The sequence below is a fragment of the Lontra canadensis genome, unplaced genomic scaffold (assembly GCF_010015895.1).
Source record: "Lontra canadensis isolate GAN:19392208 unplaced genomic scaffold, GSC_riverotter_1.0 scaffold5, whole genome shotgun sequence".
NCBI lineage: Eukaryota > Metazoa > Chordata > Mammalia > Carnivora > Mustelidae > Lontra > Lontra canadensis.
In genome coordinates, this window is record NW_022630999.1 from 33619254 (window position 1) to 33644270 (window position 25017).

The 25017-nt window shown below is 44.6% G+C and overlaps 1 protein-coding gene across 1 annotated transcript in view; it reads left to right on the forward strand.

The window, feature by feature from the left end:
* The window catches only part of DOCK2 (dedicator of cytokinesis 2), a 408294-nt gene that overhangs the window by 320746 nt on the left and 62531 nt on the right, over positions 1–25017 (forward strand). Inside the window, 3 exon segments of the mRNA XM_032851775.1 lie at positions 8015–8093; positions 18453–18553; positions 18643–18701. Of these exon segments, the coding sequence (XP_032707666.1) occupies positions 8015–8093; positions 18453–18553; positions 18643–18701 (239 nt within the window).

Below are 25017 nucleotides of genomic sequence, written 5' to 3' on the forward strand. Positions count from 1 at the left end.
TTTAGGTGTTCAAACAGTGTTGTAAGGAATCTGTATCTCTATCTTTATTCTTTTCTCTGCTGATTTCATTCCCAGGCAGCTGCCCTCTTTGTGGTAGGAAGAATGGGCTCTAGAAATTCCAGAGATATGTCTTAAATTAGTAAGCCCAAGAGAAAGAAAAAGGTAGAACAAGTGTCCCCAGGCTAATCTTCAAAGCTCTGGCTTAGGCTACATGACCATTTATAAATTTCTGTGGCTAGGACAGTGCTATTTCATCAGGCTTGGGTCACATGACTCATTTTGCAACTGAGAGGCAATAGTTCCTTCTGTCCAAACCACAAAGCCTGGGAGCAAAGGGGTATGTAGGCAGAGTAGTTATCCAAAGAAAAAGTCTAGGAGTTATTACCAAAAGAAGAATTGGATAGGTAAATAAATGCACAAACATCTATCACTTATACAAGGTCAGGAGGATGGGAGCCCTGACCAGGCCAGCAATTTTTTCTGAGCTGCCTACAGTAATCTTGGAGGAAGCATGTAGAAGAGTTTGGAGGAATGTCTCGTCCTGAAATCCAAGCTAGCTATGGACTTTGGTCTTTTTTGGAAGGATAGGCCCCAGAGATGATATAATAATCCTTGGTTTGTTTATACTTAGAAAATTACAACATAATTTTCTAAAGGCTCTAAGAAACTGGAATTGTCTCCTCAATAGAAATATTTGCATCCCCTAAAGGCTCAGCTAAGTACTTAAGTCTCTACATTTAAAAAAAAAAAAAAGTTAGATTCAGAAATACAGCTGGGTTTCAGACTTCTTCTGCCATTTCTCTTTCTTGGGAAGTCATTTAATCTCCTGGACTCTCAATTTCCTGATCTGTAAAATGGGGATTAATTATAATGTCCATTTCATGGTATTTTGGGGGGAGGATAAAATGAGTTACTCCTTAGCACAGTGCTGGTACCTCAGAAAACTCACTGAATAGATGCATTGCCATCTCTGGGTGTAGACAACAAACTTAGCCTTGGACTAGAGAAGGATGTACCAATGTCAAGCAGAAAAATTATTGTTGTTCTCCTTTAAGGGCATATAGATTAGTTAGTAGATGTCCTTCATCTTTAGTCCACAGTGGAGTGCTTGAAATTTTCTCACTTTTTTACATTTGCTGTGATGTTGTGATAGTTAACACATATTAGGCACCTAGATCTACTGTTGTTGTGAATCCCTTACATGTGTTAGCTTATTTAATCTTTACAACGCCATGATGTAAACTATTACAGTCCACATTTGACATATGAGGGAACTGAGGCACAGGATAGATGAGCAGCTCCCACAATGTTGCTTTGCTAGTAAGAAGCTATGCAATCAGAGTCCAGGTTCTTGAGCTCTGCTGCTGCATCCTATAAAAGAGTGAGCCTCCTATTATGAAATGCATTGTACTGATGTGCCCACTGAATATTTAGTGGCTCAGAAAACTGAAAGAGGCCCAACGAGTTAACTTACCTGGATCACAAGGCTAGTCAGTGAAAGATTTCAGTGTAAGTTGGACAAGCAGAATAGGCAGCATGGCTTAGCCCAGGCCAGTGTTCTCCAGAACATTTCTACTTCTTATGCTGTTAGTATGTTCTTTACAACTTCCTTCCTTCCTTATTATTTCCATACTATTATAACTTATCTGTTTTTATAAATTTCCTATTATCACTTATGATTTATGTGTGTGTGTGTGTGTGTGTGTATTAGTCATACATAATTTATTTTTCTGCTTGTTGGAGGGAATGGAGTTTTCTAGAGTAGAATGTCTTCTTAACTTTTTAACTTCTAACTCCTTAACTATGTACTGTTTATGTACACAGACATAGTGACATGTCTACTGCAAGAAATGCCTTCTGTTAGAACTTTTTTTTTTTCCATTTTGGTAAGACACAGCTTTCAGTAAGATCTGATTTACAGGATATGATAAATTTTTAAATGATGAAGTTCTTTATAATGTAGTAAACTAACAAAATTATACCTAGGAACCTCTTTTCTCCCCTTCCATCTGCACCTTGATCTGGAAATCCAACATTTTGAGGGGGCTTGCGGATTTGTACACATCCCTAAAGCATCTCAAAAAGGAATCAACACACACATATTTATTGAGTGTCCTGGTTAGGCAGCGCTCTAGGGAGTGGGCCTTTCCCTTGGTCTCAGAGGGCAGAGGGCTTATGGTCTAGTTGGTGAGACAGTAACTATGCCATGGAAATGTGGCCAATTGCTACAGTCACTGCAGTGAGTTCACAGCACAAAAGATACCCAGAGGAGGTAGGATTTATGACTGCCAGGGTTTATATCCTACTTCCACCATTTAATAGCTGACCTTGGGTGAAGTTCTGTGATTATTATTACTTAATTTTTCTTCCTATGAAATGCGCCTAATAATAGTACCTATCACAACTATGAGGACCTAAATGAAATGAAATAATATACACAAAGTAGTTGGAACAATGCTTAGCACAGAATGAGCATTTTATAAATGTTAGCTCTCATTGTCCTTGTCACATTCCTGTGGTTTGGAAATACCCAAAATATTTCACAGAACAGGCAAATCTGGGCTGGACCTTATCTACCTTTATCGGTGTCCTATTTTGAGGTCTAACATCGTCTCAAGCACATGCCAGACACACAGTAGGGTCACAGAAGTCAATGGTCAGAAGCTGAGTAGGGTAGCACCCAGCCGTGGTATGGTGGCTCCATCAGGAAGCTGACAAAGCACTGATACCAGCTTCCCCTTCCCCCTACCTGCATTAATTGGTAGGGCCTACTCCTTTTCGTGGGCCTCCCCCAGAAGGAGGCCCCTCTGGGTTTTTTAGCCAGCACAGCACAACTAATCCTGATGTTCAGTAGGATTCCAGATTCCAAGAGCCTACTGCATCCCTTGCCAGAATCCCAGATTCCACGCAAGACATCGCAGGCTCTGGGAGCAAGCCATTCCTTGATGCTGAGCCAGAAGTTGTTGCTTCCTTCTAACCTCTTGGTGCATGGAGCTTTTGTGTGTTGTGGGGAAAGCAGCTTAAAAGGCTCTGGGAGGATGGATTTCTCTTTGCCTCTGGGGGATCAGAACTCTCTTCTCCAGCTCTTTTACTTCCATCATCAAGTTTGGACCAGTAGAATCAACAACATCCTATGAACCACAGGGAGAAGGGGAATGGGGTTCAAAGAGGCCCTCTCCCTCCCTTGGGCATTCTCACCAGAAAGGGCATGTCCTTTTATTCCCATCCTACAACATGTGGGTGTGGGGTTGGTTGTCACATTGGAATGGTTTCAGCCTGGAATCCTGCCGCCTTGGAGCTTACCAGGTGGCCAGGCTATTAACAACAACCACAACAACAAGAACAATGGACATTTATCGAGGACTTCTATGTGCTGAAGCACTGGGCCACCAGCTTTGTACCCTACATCTTATTTAATCTTCACATGGCTCATTTCCCAGAAGAGGCCTTCGTCAAGATTCCCCAAGGTCAAGCAGCCAGCTCCAGACCACAGCAGGGAAGAGGGCCAGAGTGGGGGTCTGACCTGGGGCTGGCTTGCTTAAGCACCTGCAGGAGTCTGCATAATAGTGGCAAAACCCATAGGACCTACTTCTTAGCGGTGTTGTGAAAGTTGGTTGAGGAAAGGCATGTAGAACATGTAGCATATGACCTGGTACATAGTCCTATCTTCTTAAATTGTAGCTATCATCGTTACTCCCCTCCTCCACCTTCAAGGATCTTTCTGCCAGTTTTCTCCTACTCAACAGCAGCTGACTTCTCTCACATGTGGCTTCTGCTTCCTCTCAGGGTCCTCTATTCATGGCTTCTCCTCAGGCTGTGGGTTCCTGCCTTCTCCCTAGTTGTCCTGCTTTAGGAATGATACAGAGGATTTGATTTAACTGCTCTCCAGACCTGGGCACCCCCACTGGGGACCCATAAGTTCACCCATGGGTCACTGGCCACCCAGGGAATACTGCCCAAGTCGAGCGTTGGCTCTGTGCTTAGGTGACTATGAACAGAGCAACAAGATGATGGGATGACGTGTGAAGGGACTGTGTGCAAAACTGTGGGCACGAGTAGAAGCATGCCTACCGAAAGACTGCAGGTGGCTGTCATGGGAGCCAGTATATCCTTCTGGTTAATTGCAAAGGCTTTAGAGAAAGACAGCTCTGACATTGGGTCTAGACTGTGCTATTTATTAGCTGTGTGAATGTGGGGACATCATTTTGTTTTCCCAATATTCAGTTTCTTCTTCTGTTAAATGGGTATAACAATAGCACCTAGTTTGATTTGTAGAATTACGTGAAAGAATGTCTGTGCAGTCCTTAGCACAGGGTACACAAATAGCTCTATCTCTGTCATTGCATTTATTAGTAAGGTGAGCTCAGAGCTCAGTTACAGAGGTCTTCTTATGGACAGAATAGCGGAATGGTTAAATACTTATACTGTGAAGGCAGCATACTTTTGTTTAAATCCTGATTTCATTTATTCTGGCTGGGTTATTGGGAAAGTTATCTAAGCTCATATCTCTAAAATGGAAACAGTATTCAATTCAGAGAGTTAATGTGAGAACTAAAAAAGAAAGAACAGAAAGAATCTATGCAAAGTACTTAGCAGAGTGCCCATCACTGGTTAACTGTGGCTCTGATTATTATTGATTTTACAGATCCTACTAAGCATCACAAATGAGATGCAGGAAGTGTCAGGTTGAGATTTGGTCCTGAACTTTGTTTTCAACGATTCAAGTTCATTGTTGAGAGTAACAGAAAGTTGAGTATGTTTTCATTCCAATTCACGTCACCATATTAGTGCTTAGGCTTTAAGTACAGCTATTTTTAAAAAAAAAAAGAAGACAAAAGACATATTTTTCCAAACCCACACATGAGAAACTAAAGTTAAGTAATATTATGATTCATGATTCCCTGTGAGTGGCTATGGAAGAATCCAGAGTGAGGGAAGAAACTTGACTCACTCTCCCTGGTGCCTGTCTGCCACCAGTACCCACCATTAGCAAAAAAGGGTTGATCAATTCCTGGTTATTCAACTGGCCTTTGAGAACTGGAGACAGGTTTAGGCTGACAACCAAAATAATGACTATTACTGAAACTACCGATAGCTTTGTTGCTTCTGGGAATTTGTAAAACCCCTCATTTGGGGATCACATTAGAGATTCCAAGATGCTTATAACATAAAATGACAGCCACTCAATGCATTTCCATCTGGGGAATGATACTAATCTTCAAGGGGGAAATACAGATATTTTTCAAAGGCATATTAGCAAATGCCAGAAGAGCAAAGCCAATGAAATCTCACTTTTTGACATCCTGATAGGGGGAGGATTCTGTGATCATTTTTTTTTTTTTCCTTTATGTGGCCCTGCCTACCTCAGAACCGGTTGCTGCTGCAACTGCCCATTTCATTGTTTGTCCCTGACTTCAGAAGAAGGGTGAAGTAACCCAAAGGCCTGGAGCAGCCACAGCTGCTGTGTTCCTGTTGTAATGGTTGTGTCAGGCTGCCCTGTGCTTCACACCTAACCATGTCCTTGCCACTAAAGTCTGCAGCATCCCTGGAATAGGGGCTACACTGCTGGTATTTCACAGGCAAGGAAACAGAGATGTCAAAGTGACATGAACATGTCCCAGATCCACATAGCTTGGAAGTGGCAAAGCAGAGTCCCCATCTAACTGTGTGTGTATGTGTGTGTGCATGTGCGTGTGCCTGTGTGGGTGTATAAATCTTGTGATCCTGATACCAGGACGTGCTGTCTTCTTTGGTCAACAAACATTCAAGTGCCTAGTGAATACCTACCCCACGCTCTTCACAAGTAACGCCCAATGTAGCACATGTTCAAGGTGCCCTGCCCATGCTCTTGGCCCACCCAGAATATACATGCAGCTTTGGTGGACATTTACCATATATCCCGAGCTTCCTACTTCTTTCACTCCCTGGACTTTCTCTGGCTGCAAGAGAGAGCTCAGTCCACCTATAGGGCACAGTAGAGGACCTCCACAGGAGCAACTTTCAACTAGTGAGAGGCTGACATTAGTAAAGAAATAGTCCACATTCTGCATCCCTGGGAGGGGACAGATATGTTCTAGACAGTCTCTCAGTCATTCCCAAGCAGAACTGAGCTCCAGTCATTACCTGAAGCAATAACCTTCTAATCAACACTTCCTTTGCTGGCTACCTATTGCATCTCAGGTAGGCCAAATGGGCATTTTCCCTGGATCAGCTGCTCAATGGATAAAGAGTTATTAATTATTCACTGTTCATCAAAAATTATAGACAGCAGTACAGGTAAGATTTGGCCATTGTCCTTGACGATTTTACAAACATACCCACACCCTAGAGACGGGGTCACATGTAGGCACGTGGCAGTTTGGAGGTGACTGCAGAAATCCAGGGGAGAAATGATGGTGGCTTGGTTAAGGTCAATGACAATGGGGTGTTGAGAAGTAGTCAGATTCTGGGTGTATTTTGAAAATAATGCTAAGAGGTTTTGCTGACAGGCCAGGTGTAGGATACGAGAGAAAGAGAAAAATCAAGGATGCTACCACCAATTCTCTCTCCCTGAGCAACTGGAAGAACAAATTTATTGTTAACACAAAGGAGAAGACGACAGAAAAATGGAAGACAAAAGGTAATAGGAGTTAAGATTTTGACCTTACGTTTGAGATGCCTATTTGTCATCCACATGAAGGTATGGAGTAGAGAGCTGGAATGGGAGCTGGAAGTTCGGGGGAGAGGCCAGGGAGGAAGATATAAAATTGGGAGTCAAAGGCACGTAAGTTAGGGAGTAGATGAGATCATGGAGGAAAGTATAATCTAATGGAGGAGAGAGGCATTATTGAGTCACCAAATAAGTCTTCCCAGACCATGATGAATTCTGGGGAAGGAAATTGCAATGACTGTCCTTTGGGGGACACAAGGATGCAGTAGACCCTATCCTAAAAAGATTAAAAGGAAAGAAGCATTTTATACATTATATAGGAGAAACACAGCTATGTACTAGACCACAAGAAAAATCACGGGATAACAGTGAGAAATGAGTTCTAGAAAGAGCAGGGTCTAATCATGAAAGGCATTGACTGTCGAGAGGAAGAGTTTGGATTTATCCTATGGGCAGTGGGTGTCACCAAAATTGGTGATTGACATGACCGGAGCTGTCCATTGGTCAAGGTATTCTTGACATTGAAGAGGCAAGAGATGGGAGGCTGAAAGAACAGTCCGTAGGGTTTGGTAGGAGGAAGGGGGGGTAGAGATGGTTGGGAAGACATTTAAAGAGAATCACAATTTGACAACAGGTACCAAAATGTTAAATGGGTATCTGATGAGTACTATCACTTCAAGAAGAAGACTGGAAAAGAGGTGTATATCAGAGGGGCAAGGTGTACAGAAGAGAGTGACTACTGTAACACTGTCTATAAAAGCTGAGCATAAAGGATCATCACTGAAAGACTGGTTAAATAAACTGTGATCCACCCATAGAATGGTATGCTCTTCGGTGATTAAAAGGCATGATGTATATCTGCATTCATTGGCATGAAAGGAGCACACAGTTTATTGCTGAGTAAAAAAGACAGGCTGTGAAACAGCATTTGCCGTTTAGCCCTATTTATCAAGATGATATATTTCAAATACCATTCATGCACATACATCTAGGGAGACCTTTGAACATAATGTGCATCAGAATCTCGGTGATGGTTTTCTGTAGATGATAAGGATCGACGATGTGTTGTTTGTTTGCTTGTTCGTGCAGGAGGCAATTTCTGTCTTTCTGGATAGCACAAATTTTCTGCCATAAGCTTGTAATAGTTTAAACAGAAGACATTTTCTAAGGAAGTCAGACAGACAGTTCTCAAATTCTTGCAGGGCAAACGTGGCCCCAGGTCCACAGTGTGAGCCGGTGGGTCCGCTGACTTCTTCTTTGGGTCTTTGAGCCCTCTATGCGGGAACTTCGTTCTGGAGGATGGATGGGGAGGGATACCTGGGGTAACATACTCAGATGGCCTGGTGACCTGCTCCTCTCTTCCAGGGTCTTCCTGAGAGCTATCAACAAGTTCGCAGAAACCATGAACCAGAAGTTCCTGGAACACACGAACTTCGAGTTCCAGGTGAGTGTGATGCGCCCAGGGTGTGCTTAGGGCGTCCTGGCAAGGGGCTGTAGCATCTTGGGCTGATTGCTCCATCAGATGCATCTCAAAGCACATGTAAGGTACGCCAGTGTCTCTGGAGGCTTCCATAGAGGGGCGGTGTGGGCGAGGAGGGAACTAGGCACTTGATTGAAACTCAGGGTTTAGAACCAGGCCCTTGATTAAACAAATAGTCATAAACTGTGCAGCTTATGCAAATATGACTGTATAATGTATCTTGTGCTAAAGAGGAGATTTGCATTCATCCATTGTCAGCGTGGGTACCACCTTTCAGAAATGTATCACATTATTTTACTTTACTGTTCACTGGAGCCCAGCAACATAGGCACTCACAGACACTGAAAAATAAAGCTCACTAATATATTTCCAGGATTTTGTGATTCCTCCAGAAATCACTTTTACGACTCAGACAAGAGCTGGGGCCTCTGAGATTCGGGAGCCTCAGAGCACGTCGCTGGGGCAGAGTGACACACCTGTTCAAGGCCCAGGCAAGAAGAACCAATTCCTCAAAGCCTTGTAAAAAAGTCCATATTGCCACCTCTGGCTGCTGATAATGAAAGAGAAAGCTCCTGAGAGGGGATCCCTCCTCTGGGGAAAACCCTGACCCCCAGGATCTCTTGCAGTGCCAGCTTAGGAAGTTGCCAGTGAACAGGGGCAGAGGTATTTTCTGCCTGCTCGTCTAGGGTGTTTGATTCCAAGTTGGGCTTCGGCCTATGACTGGCTGAGCAACTCTGGACAGGGCCTAGACTGTGTCCAAGCCTCAGTTGACTCATCTGTAAAATGCTCACAATACCTACTCTTCCTATTTCAAGATTTTATTTATTTATTTATTTGACAGACAGAGATCACAAGTAGGCAGAGAGGCAGGCAGAGAGGGAGGGAAGCAGACTCCCCGCTGAGCAGAGAGCCTGATGTGGAGCTCGATCCCAGGACCCTGGGATCATGACCTGAGCCGAAGGCAGAGGCTTAACCCACTGAGCCACCCAGGCGCCCCTACTCTTTCTATTTCGTAGGGGTTTTACAGAACTGGCATGTGTCAAGGGGCTTGCTGGGAGAATTCTCTGTAAGGTCCCACCAGTTTTCATTCATACACTTCCTCCTGAAGGAGACTCTGTGCTCTGTGCCTGACACATAGTAGGTCTCCCTGGGAGGATGATCCCTGGGCTGAGGCCTATGAGACCCACCGTGCTGGAGAGCACAGCCTAGAAGTATTTAATAAACATTATCTTTGAATAGGATTCTCTCGTACTATCTTGCACTCAAATCAGGCAACGGCACTGTCATGATGACAGTGATACAAAGAGTAGCTGCCTTTTTCTGACGACTTATATGTGCAGATCTCATAAGAAGCATCCCCAGGCATTTTCTTTCCCAGCCCTGACAGCCACACTGCAAGTTAGGTACGACGACTAGCACTATTTCCTCCTGGAAGGATGCGGGGATGGAGACTCCGAGGTGATGAGCAGATAGCATGATGGTGCAGCAAGTGACACAGCATGTCAGTGTGGAGTTGCAACCAGAGCACAGCGGCGGCTGACATCACAGTCGCGGATCACCACCGCCACGTGCTTGGTAGGGGGTCACCCCCGCACCGGGTTCACAGAGAGGTTCTGGCTGAGAGTTATGAATCTCTGACGTGGAAACAAAACATCCCACTTCAGTTGTTTGAAACCGAAGTGTTTGATCCCCTTCCAAATGTGGACCAGATGCCTGTAGGCTTCAGGTACGAGTGTGTTCCGGGAAGCGAATAAGGTCGTTGCTTTTTTGGAGGGGCCTCTTGGAGTACCATGCCTAGGGGCCAGCAGTGAGGCAGTGTTCAGGCCATAATACTGACGGCTGGTTTGCCCATCTCTTTCCGAGGGTGGTGGCGATTATAGCCTCAGGCCTGCTTTCCCGACTCTGGCTGTCCTCCAGTGTCTTAGGGGGTACTTTCTAAGAGAAGTGCAGCTTCCGTCCTTCATGCCATTCTTTTAGGTTTTATCCTGTTTTCCTGAAAGAAAATCTGAATCTGAGCGATGCCCAGAGAAGTGGGGGTTTCATACATAGAAGGGTTGAGCTTATGAGCTGTGTGACTTTAGGCAAATTACTTTACTTCTCTGTGCCTCAGTCTCTTTGACATCAAATTAAAATACTAATTGCAGCTACCTCGTTGGGTTTTTGAGAGGATTAAGTGCACTAATTCATGTCAAGCACTTAGAACAGTGCCAGGAACATGGTAGCAATTTAATAAAATGTTAGCTCATTATAATAATTGCTATCATCTTGATGAAAATGATGATGATGGTCCTAAAATACATCAGGTCTGGAAACTCATATGTCAGTCCTTGGTAAACAGGACAGTAGGAAGGCATCTTTCCAGTCATCATGCATTGCCTAGGGTTGTCATACCCACAGGATTTTATAAAACAGGAAAATGCCCAATATTACAAAATGAAATAAGTCTCTTCTGCTAATGAGACCTCCATAGATATTTGCTGAAAAGTACTCAAGAACAGGATCATTTTTCAGCCTTATCTCTATTCCTCTACCTTCTCCTCACCTTATGTGAGAATGGATTTGTTCTCTGTACCCTGCCTGGAACATGCCTTGTTTCCTTCTTATGGTTTCATTAATTATGCATTTAATATCAGCAGGAAGAGCATCCATCACTAAGCTGCTGGCCTTGGCAGCCACTGTCCAGAGGAGGGACGGGTGCAATGAGATTATCCCTAATATCTTTTCTGGAACTGTGATTTTATGATACAAAGGACAAGAAGCAAGAAGCTCTGTGGGTGCCACTCTGCAGGTGACAAGACCTGGGAATTATAGAAATGATGTTTTCTGCCCAGGGCTAAAATAATTTGCATTCCCAACCCCTATTCAGGATGCTGGGCCTTGGCATTCACATCCCTTTGCTGGTCAGGGAAGACCAAGAGAGGATTTCAAAGGCAACTCAGCAAGGATTTCTGTTTGAGAGCAATTCTCATAGGTGCAGACTATTGGAACACACTATGAGGAACTCAGAAGCAAAGCAGAACACTGCCCTGCCCTCAAGGATCTTAGAGTTGTGCTAGTAGGCTATGAATCCATCTTCTAGCATCCAAGCTTTCCAAGGTGACTAACCTTGATTAGACATCTACTTAGGGCATAACCTGGTTGGGTTGGGATACACCCATTTTACCAGTGAATAAACAGAGCTTCAGAGAAGTGGTCAACTCTCCTGTTAAAGGTCATCTAGCCAAAAGCAGGAGTTGCTGGAATTCTGATCCCGTCCTGTCCGCAAAGCCCAGGCCCTTTCCACTCTTCTGCCCTGTCTTTTAAAAACAGAGTGCCTTTCAAATCTAGGAGACAGCTCTATTTAGCTCCAGAAACATTGTCTGCCCTAGTTAGCTCCTGCTGGCCCTGGGATAGAGAGCTCTGCAATGATTGGCTGTGGGATTAGACTCTCCATACTGGGTACTCTGATTGGCCAGGAATCCATGGTTACACTTCAGATGTGCTCTTTGGCTCCAGGAAGATTGCTTCTGTCTTAAGCAGCTGTCTGATTACTGCTAAGAACATTCTCTCGACTTGGGAAGCTGTAATTCACTCTGCATTTGGTAATTCCAGCCTTGGCCTTGAGGCATTTCTGGATCAACTTCTGGGCATCAGGCTACCTTGGGATAATTTTTGAACCTGTACTGGAGATACTGTGAAATGAAAAGGATATTCCAGGATATTCCCAGCTATTAAGAGAGTATTGAAGACAGAATTGGTCTCTATAGTAGGAAACGTAACTTGTAACGGCAAAAAAAGGTGGGAGAGGGAGCACGTACCACGGAGGCCACCCACCAAAGAAGCCCACAGCACCCCCCAGGGAGGATCAAGGTGGGACCACTTCACCACACAGAAAGATGGTCACATGCTTGGGGACAGCTTCTTTGGCCGTAGCTCAAGGGCCCCAGACAACCACTGACCTGATGTCCCTAACCCAAAATGATGATTGGAAACTTTCACTCCCAAAATCAGTCGTCTACTTAGAATGCCCATGGCATCTATGGCTTTACTGCTCAGAGGGCGCACTGGTGCATTTCAGCAATACTGTGCTTTATATATATATATTTTTTAATGGAATTATGGTAAATAATAATTTGCAGCCATTGTGAAAGAATCTTATAGGATCAAAAATCCTTGAGTGTCTGTTGTAAGGACTGTGAAACATCAGACAACCTAGCAGAAACCTTGACCAACAACCAAGGCTAAAAAGGAAACTGAGAAAGGAAAGAAAAGCAATTTTTTCAGAAAAGCAGAATGGTTAAGAATACAAGTTCTAGAGAGAGATGCACTTGGATTCAAATGCCAACCTCGCCATTTTGTAGCTGTGTCACCTTGGGCAATTTATTTAACTTCTCTGGCCACAGTGTCCTGATCTCTAAAATGGGAGAATAATACTATAAACATCATAGTGTCTGGGGAGAAGGTAACAAGAATACAGAGGGAATGCTGGGCTCCTTAATGAATTCATTCAGCATTCATGTGAGCACATGCTGGGTTAGACGCAACACTAAATACCGGATATACAGCAGTGAATAAAAAGAAGGGATTCTTGTCTGCAAGTTGCTTACGTCCATTAGCAGAGACATTAGTTCAGCTTAAAACATGCCATAAATCCTGCAAACAGGGTGTAATGAAGGTGAATGGGTAGATCTGCTTTAATCAGGGCAGAAGCTGAAGAGGCTTCCTAGGAGGTGATTTTTTGGAAGGCAGCTAGGCTTACCACTAGACCAATGCCCACTTAGGAAGTGAGTGTTTACCTGGGATCGCAAGATGAAGAAGGAGTTTTCTCAGCAGTGATTTCCTCATTTGGTCCCTCTAACTACCTCCTTTTACGTACTATTAGCCTCATTTTTCCAGCTGAGGAAACAGAGACTCAGAGAGGTAAGGCACTTGCCCATGATCATGGAGCTGATAATTAGAGTGGAATCTTGGAAGGCAACCTTACAGTGTCTGTTCAACAACAAAGACAACAAAGAACAACAAAATCTGCATAGGGCACATATCTAAACCCTTCCAGCTCTAGGAATGTATACTATTTTATAGTCTCTCATGCATAAAGATGTATAAACAAACATGTTGAATTCAGCCCTGATGCTAAAGGAAAAAAAAGTTGGAGTCAATCTAAATGCCTATAAACAGGGAATTGGTTAAAATTAATATATATCCTTATAGCAGAATACCATGCAGCAATAAAAGGCAGTGAAGTAGATCTCTAGAAGCTAATACGGACACATCTGCAAGATGTATGTGTGAGAGAAAAAAGCAAACTACAGCAGACTATTGAGCTGTCTATACGTGTTTGTTTATACATAAAAAATTTTTGGAAAGAATATTCAAAAAAAAATTTTTTTTTCTTCTGAGGAATTAGACTAAGGTCCAAGATAGGATGGAAAATAAGTTTTCTAATAATTTAATCTTTTCTACTATTTACCTTTTTTGACCATACATGTATTGAATTTTTAATTTTTTGAGAGTTAATTGCAAGTAACTAAATTTTAGTTATACCCACTAGCAGTATGACTTCGGGTGGTCATTTGTCTGGATTTCACTGTTTAACATCTATGCAATGAGGGAGTTGGACCAAATGACCCTTAAATTTATTCTAGTTCCAACTTTCTGTTGTCTTACTAGTTGAAAATACTAAATTCCCAAGCAGAAGTCACCTCACCTCTTCCCCCAGCAAAAAAGGACCTTATGTGTTTGGCTCAAGCTCCCATGGCTTCCCCGAGCCAGCTGAACTGGGCACTTAGTAGAAATGTCACCAGGCAGCTTGGGGCAGGGAGGAAAGAAAAATCTGGACCTTTTGTAACAACTGGAGAATTTCTCTAACAATAGGGTGATCAATAAATAATTTTTTTTCTAGACCCTAGCTAGTCAAGCCATTTAAGCCATTGTGCTGAATGTGGCATTAGGGATACAGGTAAGTGGCAGAAAAGACCCTTGCTTGTGGAGCTTACAGTCGGAAACACAGGGCATTCAAATAATCTACAATCAGCACTACAGACAATGCCACCGTTCTACTTACTGGGCACTTGGCATGTGCCACACCTGTGGTGAACCACTTCATGCTTATATTATTTTTCCCAGACCCTCCAGCAATCCATGATGGTAGTTGCCATTATTTTCTCCATCTTACAGGTAAGGAAAATGGTGCTTAGAAAAGTCAAATAAGTCGCCAATTCTCTTACTAGCAAGAGAGACCTGGTATCACATCCTGGTCTGTGGGACACGGATGCTTGTGCTTCTAGCCACAGGGTGCTACTGTCATGGCAAGTGAGTGGAACACAAGGGAAGGTGGAGGACAGTGGGCCCACGTCTGTGGTTGCACATCTAGGAGCTACTCAAACTTCGGAAGGCTTGAGGCAACCTGTCATGCCTTGTCATCTGGGAAGGCTTCAGGAAGGAACGGAACTTGAACTGGGCTTTATGAGGAATAGAACTTAGGTGCAGTAAGGGAGCCAAGCCAAGGAGGCCAAGATGCTCATATTATATCTATGGAGTCTGAGCAGACCAGGCCCCCATGAAGAGGCAGTTTGTTGAGGGAGAAAACACTGGAAATTTAATGAGGCCTGACAAGCCATTTTAGTGCCTTTTGTCCTGGTTCTTTGGGAGCAAGAGTCAAGGAAGGTTCAGAGGAGAGGTATCATGAGTGCCCAGAAGTGTCTGGCTGTGGCCACTGCTCACCTCTCAGGGCTTTGTACAAAGCTACTCATCATGACAACGTCCCCTCAGTTTCAGTGTGGGTCCCACATTACTCCACGGGGCAAAACTGGACAGACGCTGTGGGTGAGAAACTTAGGGGCACCACTTCTGATCTACTAAGAAAAAAGAGGCATGGGATCTATGATCTCATGACCTGCAAAGATCTTCAAGGGGGGAAGACAAAGGAAAATCAGTTCTACTCCTATTGGAAATGTACCTCCACACAAAAACTTATATGTGGAAATTCACAGATGCATTATTCATAAGAGCCAAAAGGCAGAAACAACACAAATGTCAGTCAATGGATGAATGGGTAAATAAAATGTGTTATATCCATAGGATAGATTAACATTCAGCAATAAAAATAAATGAAGTGCTGATACATGTGACGACACAGATGAACCTGGAAAACGTTATGTTTAATGAAAGGAGCCAGACATGAAAGGATTTATTTTAGGCCTCCATTTCTATGAAATGTCAGATTGAGCAAATCCACAGAGACAGAAAGGAGATTAGTGATCACCAGGGGCTGAGGGGGGAGGGAAGATTAGGGAACGACTGCTAAGTGGTGATGGTTGTATTACCTTTTGTGAATATACTAAAAACCATTAAATTCTAAATTCTCTAAAAAGTGAATGCTATGATATATGGATTATATCTAAATTTTTAAAAATTAGGAATGGGTGGCAGAGAAAACATTTTTGAAGGATTAAGAACAGAGACTAGCAAGAGGCTCTAGGCTTGACATGTCTGTGTGTTCTCAAATGTGTTAGAGGAACATTTCTGGAATTATTTTTGAAAGTAATACAATTCAACTATGTTGCCCTATATCTATTTCTTTTTGTATCTTGATTACTCTTTAGAAATTTCCTAAAATCAGGAATTTCTCACCTTCAAAATAACCCTTTCCATGTCCTTGGACCAGGTTTTCTGGTTCCCTGGATTGTTGTTTTGTATGACCTTAAATGTGAGGAGGTATGATGTCTGGGCTTAACAGACCAAAGCAGCAAGTGTTCAGAACCTGCAAGTCACAGGGGCATGAGGAGGCAGGACAGCCGGAGCGGCCAGGAGACCTGACCTGCGCCATGTGTTTGGATAAGCAGGGTTACTACGGAAACAGGGGGGTTTGAGATGTGATTGTAATGGTTTGGGAAAACCTCTGAAGGACTTTGAGGAGGGGAGTGATAGAACCCAACTTGTTTTGAAAAGACCCTCTGGTCTCTGTGTGGAGAGTTGACTTGATGGGCTCCACAATCTGGGAGGCTACTTCACTCCACCCTGGGAGCAGCTTGGTCTTCTGGACTCTGGGAGATAAAGTTTCCAAAAAGAAAATCTTATTCCCCCTATAGAATGTGAGCTGCATGAGGGGAGGGACTGCCATCTCCATAACCACCCGCTGTGCCCCCATGACGACACAGAGAATACCTGGCACAGAGAAGGAGTTCAACAAATATGCATTAATGAAACCTTAGCCAAAGACTGGTCATGGTGTGTAGAAAGAATCCTGAGCCTTCATCAGAAGGCCTGAGTCCAAATCCCAGATCAACTGCATATATGACAAACTGAGTGACCTTTGGAAAAATACTTAACCCCTCCAAGCCTCATTCTCTTCATCTATAAATTGGGACTAATGATAGCTGCGAAGGTTTGAGAGATGAAAGGAGGGATGTATGGGAGAGTACCTGGCCCCTGGTTAAGAAGGAAGTACTTGTTTTCTTCTTTCTGAAACTGAAACTACAAGCCCATTTGAAAGGAGCACTCTGGACAGCAGTAATGATGTTACCAAGGGTAGAACTGCCCTCTACTTAGTCTCGGCCCTCTGAAATCTCCAGTGGACATCTTGAGTTAAGGATGAAGGTCTTAATGGCAGGTGACTTCTCTAGCTAGCGTTACCCTTCTCTTGTCAGTGTTGAGATGGGGCTGAAAGTGAATGAGCTTTGTCCAGCAAAGCTCTCTCCTATCTGTTCCAAGTAGGGCCTTGGCATCTTGTAATAACAGCCATGAGCACCCAAAGGGCAAGGTTGTGCTATTTGCTTTGGTACCAACTAAATCACTAGATTAATGAAAAGAACAATATAGCTAACAAGTGCTTTTGAGCCCTTACAGAGAATTGTGCCCTTTACACATACCATCTCATGCTATCTTTACCACAGCCCTCTGCAGTGGGTACAACCCCCCCTTTTGTAGAGGGGTTGGTTCACTGAGACCCCATCCCCCAGCTGCTGTAGGCTGTATCAATATCACCATTTCTGCATCTCATCTTTTGGAGCACTTGCCATGTGGCGAACCCTTTGTTGGCTCTATTTCACCACGAGCCAGTAGAGTGGTGTTTAGTATCAACCCTTGCATTAAGCACCAAGTGATCATGTAAGCGTTAAAATTACAGTAAGCCTACATAGAAACTAGGCCCTCAGAGGTTCTTGAACTCCAGTGAGCATCAGAATTCTCTAGAGCGGTTGTATACCCCCAGATTTCTGGGGTCTGATTCAGTAGGTCTGGGGAGGGGCAGAGAATCTGCTTTACTAACAGGATCCCAGATGACGCTGATGCTGCTGGTCTGGGGCCATGCTTAAAAACCATGGAACTCCCTCCCGATCCCATCTTGTTTCATTTATTCTTTTCCTAACTCCCAAACCCCCCATGTTGCCTCTCAGCTTCCTTAATCTCACGAAATAAACTGAGGGTTGCCTGGGGGGAGGTGGTGTAGGAAGAGGGGGGTGGGGTTATGGACATTGGGGAGGGCATGTGCTATGGTGAGTGCTGTGAAGTGAGTAAACCTGGTGATTCACAGACCTGTACCCCTGGGGCTAATAATACATTATATGTTAATAAAAAAGAAAGAAAGAAAGAAAGAAAGAAAGAAAGAAAGAAAGAAAGAAAGAAAGAAAAAAAGAAACCACAGAACTAAGGGGAAGGAGAAGGCAAAATATTCTAAGACGGAATGAGTTGCAGGCTGGTCCCATGAGCTGTTAGGTAGATTTTTTCTTTTTTTTAAGATTTTATTTATTTATTTATTTATTTATTTATTTGACAGACAAAGAGAGATCACAAGGAGGCAGAGAGGCAGGCAGAGAGAGAGGGGGGGAAGCAGGCTACCCTGTTGAGCAGAGAGCCCGATGCGGGGCTCGATCCCAGGACCCCGAGACCATGACCCAAGCCAAAGGCAGAGGCCTAACCCACTGAGCCACCCAGGCGCCCCTGTTAGGTAGATTAAGGAGGACTTCCAGAGAGACTGAAAGTCCCTGAAATACATAAGCCTCATCAACCTCTCATTCTACCAGGGCACTTGGCTGGGGTGAGTTGTTTGTCTTTCAAAACACAAAATGAAACAGTTTTCTCAAAGCAGCCCTAAAATCTCTGTCCTCGCCCTGTCATCAGAGAGGGGACCTGGTCAGCGCCTGGAGAAATGCAGCCATTGTCCTTGCTTTGGCCAGGATGTCCGTTTCAGAGTCAGCACCAGCCTGAAAATTGCAGGGCACAGAATTAAGCTGGCTCCGCCACTGTCTTCTGCCATCTTCATAAATTATTCACATTGCCCAGCATTTAATCTGCTTTCCCACTGCAGACCCTCGCCATGACTGTTCTTTGCTCCTTCATTTACAGCTGTGGAACAACTATTTTCATCTGGCGGTGGCTTTCATCACTCAGGACTCTCTGCAGCTGGAGCAGTTCTCGCACGCCAAATACAACAAAATCCTGAATAAGTAGGTTGCCTGTTCGGGTCTCCCGAAGTGGGGGTTTCATGAGAATCTCTGAGACTGAGCCTGAAGCAGACATGTGTTGTTTCTCCTAGGTACGGGGACATGAGACGGCTCATCGGCTTCTCCATCCGTGACATGTGGTACAAACTGGGTGAGTAGCACTCACATCCAGACAGGCACATCTGCACACGCCAAGCTCCTTCTTGAAGACCATCTGTTTGTTTGAAAGCCACAGGGGCTTCAGCGGTGAGAGCTTGAAATAACAGTTGATCACGTGTGTGTCCCGGGTCCTTGATATGTGCCTGATGAGAGGGAGTGCCCGTCCCCACGTCCCATCCCCAAACAGCTAGGACTCTGCTATTGCTTGGTGCCCCTGAGGGCTTAAGAAGTCAAATTGGAATTTATGGAAAGGAGGAAGGGCAGGGCTGCTGTGGAAACTTCTGTCCTCACACATCACAAGCAAGTTTCCTGCTGATGGGTGGGCCACTCCACCTCCAGCTTCTTCAGTGATATCATCTACAAAACACCCTCCAGCCACACAGAGGAGAATTGGTTCTGTGGAAGATGAGGGTCTTTTGTGATGCGGTGTGAACTGGCAGGTGTCCCTAGATGCCAGCCCTGTCTGGGCTAGCTGCAGGAATCATGCACGAACTGTGCAAACTGTGCGGTACCTGTGGGAAGAAGGAAGGGGAGATGGGATCTGGGAGGCATTGACTGAGCGTCTGAGTAAGCCCTGCGCTAAGGAGGTCTTATTTTACCTTCACATCACCTCCTACAAAACGGAAAAACTCCGCCTCCTTTTACTGATCAGGAAACTCCTAGAGGGAGGTGACCTGCTTGAGATGGAGCAGGTGCAAAGCCCAGAGCTTGGTTTGGATCCCTGGAGGACAGGGGCCACACACCTTGCTCAAGGCCTGAATCCCCCTGCACACAAATGTGCTGAAAGGATGGATGGGTAACCGGACGGATTGCTGCAGAGTTACAAGTGAGACACAATGGGGTATTTTCATCTCCAGTTTGGGTACCCTCCTTGACCCTCTGCTGCCCACTTGCTCTGCCCTGGGCTTGGACGGTGACCCTCTTCAGTGGAGCCACTTACAGGGACTGTGCCTGTTTTGGGGGTTCAAATTAAATGACTTCTCCTGACTTTGCTTCTCACTTCTTCAGCCTTCTTGGTATCTTTCAGTTCCCTTTGGGGTTCCTGGACAGCAGTTTCTTGTCCTTTCCAGGAAGGTCCATTTGCTGCAGGGCAGCACAGGGAACAGACTATCCGTCTGGCCCTGCGCTCGCTGGTAGCACCTGGAAGCACCAGACTCAGGTTAAAAGCACACACTGGTACCAGGAGGGCTACAGGTGGCTTTACAAAATCAAAGGGAGAGCCGGGCAACCAGGCCCAGAACCGACTGCCGCATACCTGCCGTGGGCCTTGCCCTGTCATTTACAAGCTATGAGGTCCGAAGCAAGGGGACCAAGGGACACTGGGCATAATCTGGAGAAATAGCGCCCAGGAGGCTTATGAGTTTCGTCGGAGCAAAAACTGGGAGCGTGAAGCCAGCGAGGCCACGCCCAGGTCAGAATTGTTATCGTTGTCTTCCCCCTTGCCCCATCAGCGCCGAGTCTGCTCTTCCTGTTCTGGCTCTTTCTTCATCAACACCAGGCCTGTATCACTCGTGTGCGAAGGGCAGGAACCAGGCAGGTCATGTCAAAGAGGGGAGGGGCCGGGGCATGTTAAACCCGCAGACACCCACAAAGCAGGGCACCGTCAACATTTGGAGTGGGATGATTCTTTGTTGTGGGGTGCCCTGTACCCCCCAGGCTATTTGATAGCATCCCTCACCTGTACGCACTGGAAGCCAACAGCATCCTCCCTAGCTGTGACAACCAGGAAAATCTCCAGGCACTGCCAAATGTCCCTGGAGACGAGGGCAAAAGGATGTGCAAAACGACTCCTATTGGAAAACCACTTCTGTTAAGAAATACTGTCTCTGCTCTGTTTTTCTAGAAAAGCCTGTCTTTCTCAGTCTGCCTTCTATGTCTCCACGTTGGATAAGGACAAGGATATGAAAAATATTTTATGTATCATTTACCGTTACTCTTCAATAGGAAAAAAAAACAAACAAAAAAAGCCTGGTGCGAGCGCAGGCCTAGCTGGTAGGTGGCACACGGCCTCGGGGTGAGGAGTATAGGAAGAAGTAGCTGGGCCTGGAACAACGGGAAGCAAACATGCCCCAGCTGGAAGGGGCAGTCACTGTCCTCCTGGTCGATTGCTGTCCTGTTGGAATGCAAGGCTGATGATGATGTGTCATCTTCCAGTTTTTCAAAAGAATCCAGGAAACACAATTTTTAAATGTATTTCCAATTTCTGAATATTGACAATAACTGATTGGAAGTTTATGAAACATTAAATATTCCCAATGAAACACGGGGCCCAGATTCGGTTTGCGTAGGAGTTTGCACTCTTTGCTTTACGACAGCAAAGATGAGATACAGCTGGGGTGGGCTTTCTTTCCCACACCTACACCCTAGGCGTTGCCAGGATTGCAAAGCAGGGATCTGAGGTTTGTTTGTCTCTAGATCTTCCACACAGCCTGCTCTTTCCGGAACGTCCTTCGTTGCTGCTGTTTTGCACACAGAAGATTTTATTTAGATATAGATTATGTTTTGGCAGACGTTCCTGCACTCCCAGTTATGCTGATGAATGAAAAGATGTTACCAAATATTCCACCTGCCTAGAATCACAGAACATCAGAGCTGGAAGGGCCCTTTAGAGATCATATTGTCCAGAATTTTTCAAATGTTTATTTTTAGCGGAGGGCCAATAAAAAAAGAATCTCGTGCTCAATACTATAAATTGGTTGAAAGCTGAGCTATTCTAATTGAAGTGGGGTGAGGGGCCCAGAGCCCATTATAATGGGTCACCCCTGAGCACACCATATAGCCCCCTAAGGATTTTCTGGGGAGAAATCCTGAAGTACCTCAGGAAGGTCTAGTTCAACCCACCATTTTACAAGGGAGAAAACGGGGACACAGAGAAGTGAAGATGGATATACAAGGCCATATATTGCTTAAGAAGCAGATTCAGGACAAGGACCCTGGCCTGAGCATCTGTCCTAAAGCATCACAGAATCCTCCCTGTTTGCAAATACTTGTAAGATGAATTAATGCAATGAAAAGATGTATTTGTTAGGGTTTGGGGTTGCAAGAAAGACAAACTGACTATGCCTGCCTTAATCAGAGCAGGTACTTCTCAGAAGGGCAAGAAGAACAAGGCTATGAAGGACAGGGCCAGAGCCACTCTAGAATCCAGGGCAGGTGGCATAACTTTGCCTCAAGCATGTTTCATTCCTGCATCATCCTGCTTAAATATTCAGTCTCCAGAGGACATCATCCTATTGACGTTCCTTGGATGACCACACCATTGATGGTCCCACTAAGCCTATATCCACTGAAGGATTTAGAGTTTCCCAAAGTAAGACATTTATGGAATTATAGAGGGGTCAAAGTCACAGATGTCTACTGCATGGAACAAGAAGTAAAGGATGGTTTTGCTAAGATGGCCACCCTCCTGACCCTTTGGCCTGGACTTCCAGAAAGAGGAAATTATATCAGCCTGAAGGGATTTTCCTATTTCTAATTCGTTGCATAGCTGCCTTCTCCTTGCCTGTCTCCCTCAGGGATAAGAGAACAAGAGGAGGCAGAGTGAACGGATAATTCCCCATCCCCTGCCATCTTCTGTTCTACAAGATCTTGACATTCACATGCTTCCTCCTCGTTTGTTGATGAAGTTAACCTGCTAATCCAAACCAGGACCAAGCACTGTGTAGATGAGAGACGAATGCAGTGGACAATGACAGGTTTCAAAGTATAACCCATGGAATATCCAAGACCTAGTGAAACTTAGAAGCCTTTATGGCAGACACAGCCATTCTACCCTTCTTCCTGGTTAACTGAATCTGGGTTTATTTTTTTTCCTGATCCTAACTTGTTCAGTTAGCAATATTTTGTAGCAGGTGATGGCCATGTGACCCATCTCCGTCCAAGGAGAATCAGCAGAAACAAAGTTGTTAGGGCTTCAGGAAATCCTTTTTGTCCAATTAAAACCAAAGGGAAAGGGACAAGTGCAGTGAGCACAACACATGCTTTGCCCATAGTCCTTTCCCGCCCCCCTTCCTTTCTGGAAAACAATGAGATGCCTAGAGGTGCAATAGCCAGTTTGAAGCTATGAAGATAAAAGTTGTACACCAAGGATGGAGGAGTGGCTCTGGACTGACCATCATTTGACTTCTTGTTAAGGCAGAAAGCTAAAGCAGAATTTATTCAGTTTAACCATGGTGATCAAATATCTGTTACATCCCTAACTGATATATCATCTCATTCAACCCCCTCCCCATTTTATAGGTGAGCTCACTGAGGCCCAGAGAGGCATAAGGACATTCAAGGTCAACAGCAAATCAGTGGCTCAGCTTAGGTGAAGGAACTTGTCTCTTGATCCCAAGTCCAATGTTCTTACTTTTTTTTTCAGAATATGCAAATTATTTTCAAAGAGTGTGAAATAGCAAACTGTTTTTCAAAGACTATGGATAATGAGTAAATCGTAATGCATGTTAACCTTTTAAATTTTGTTTTAATACCCAAAGCAATCAGGGCATCATGCCGTGATCATCAGTATCATCATCATCATCTTCTCATCAGGAAAGTTTTGAGCAATCCTATGATTATAAGATAGCTAATTGCAAAGATAATCTCAGGCTTGAAAATTATTCAACATTCTTCAGAGAAAAGCCTAGACAAGTGTGTGTGTGTGTGTGTGTGTGTGTGTGTGTGTGTTTGTGAGAGAGGGTACATGAGGGGAGGTCTTGATAGCGAGAAGGACCACATCTCGTTACCAGGACCAGGCCACTAAAGGATTAATGCTATTGTGTTTTTGGATCCTGGGACTATGCCAAATGGAATGTACTTTTCCTGATAGTGTAACATCATAACATTTGATTTCTGCTTGGAGTGAAGCAATGCACATTTTGCCAAAATGACTGCACTTAACCATTCCACATTCACTTAGGTTAACGTCAGGATGCTGTGTTAACAGTCTTTGTGGGAAAGAAAGACAAATTCTAGTGACTGGCATCCTGGCCTTGTATGTAAGGAGGTCACTCCTGGCAAAGCTGTGAGAGCAACTGGGCCTTTACTTTTTCGAGCATCTACAGAGTACCCACCTCAGCACAAAGCTCTGGGGAAGGGTAAGAGAGTTGGGGAAGGATAAGGCATGGTCCCTGCCTTGCCAGGAAGAGCCGCCATCTAGTTCTAAGAGTAGATAGAACTAAGAGGTTAAAGAACAAACTTTGAGTGTGTTTTTTAACATGAAATATGTGGTGTAGACTCAAGAGTTCAGGCACATGAGAGGTCGATGAGGACAATACGGTTGGCTCCACTGGGGTAAATGGCTTTTGCATGAGACCCCAGGCTGGCCCATATCCAGACTGAAAGAAAGAGGGGAAAGGACAGGTGTTCCAGGAGAGCAATCAGCCTGCACTCAGCATGGCTTCTTAGGATTGGGAAGAAGCCGCCTGTAAGAAATAGAAAATGGGATTACAGGGACATCCATCCATCCATTTGATCATTGATTCATTCAGTTAACAACAAATATTGAGCATTGTGGTAGTCCCAATCACATGTCCCCAAAGATGTCCATGTCCTAATCCCTAGAAACTGTGGATCTATTACCTAAGTGGCCTTTTCAGACCTGACTAAGAATCTTGAAGATGGTGAGACTATCCTGGACTATCCCGGTGGACCCCCTGCACCTATAGGGTTCTTAGGAGTGAGTGCAAGGAGGCACAAGGGTCAGAGAGGGATTTGAAGAAAATGCACTGCTGGCTTTGAAGGTGAAGGAAGAGACCTGGAGCCAAGGCATGTAGGTGGCCTTCAGATGCGGCAAAAGGGAAGCATGTAGTTTCTTCCTGAGGCCTTCCAAAAGGAACTCACCCTGATCACACCTTGGTCTGAGGTCAATGAAACCCATTTCAGACTTATAACCTCCAGGAGTGTAAGATAATAAATTTTGTGCTGCGTTACACCACTAAGTTTATGGTGATTTACAACAGCAATAACAAGAAACGAATACAAGCACCTTCTACATGACAGGCACTGTGCCTCAGGCCGGGGCTACTAACTAGAGAGCTGTTTCTCTATGGTCAAAGGGGAAATATCTGCAGAGCAGAAGCTTGTGGCACCCGGAGGGTGTGCAAAGGACTCCTGCCTCCTGAGTGAGCCCAGGATGGCCTAGCTGAGCAAGAGTGGAGAACTTTACTCCAGAGCAGTACTGTCCTGTGGGACTGGAATGTGAGCCACCTGTCTAAATGCAAATGCCCTAATGTCCACAGTCTTTTGAAGGTAAAAAGAAATAGTGAGATTAATGTTACACCATGTTTTTTTGAACCCCATTTTCCAAAATCTTACCATTTCAACAT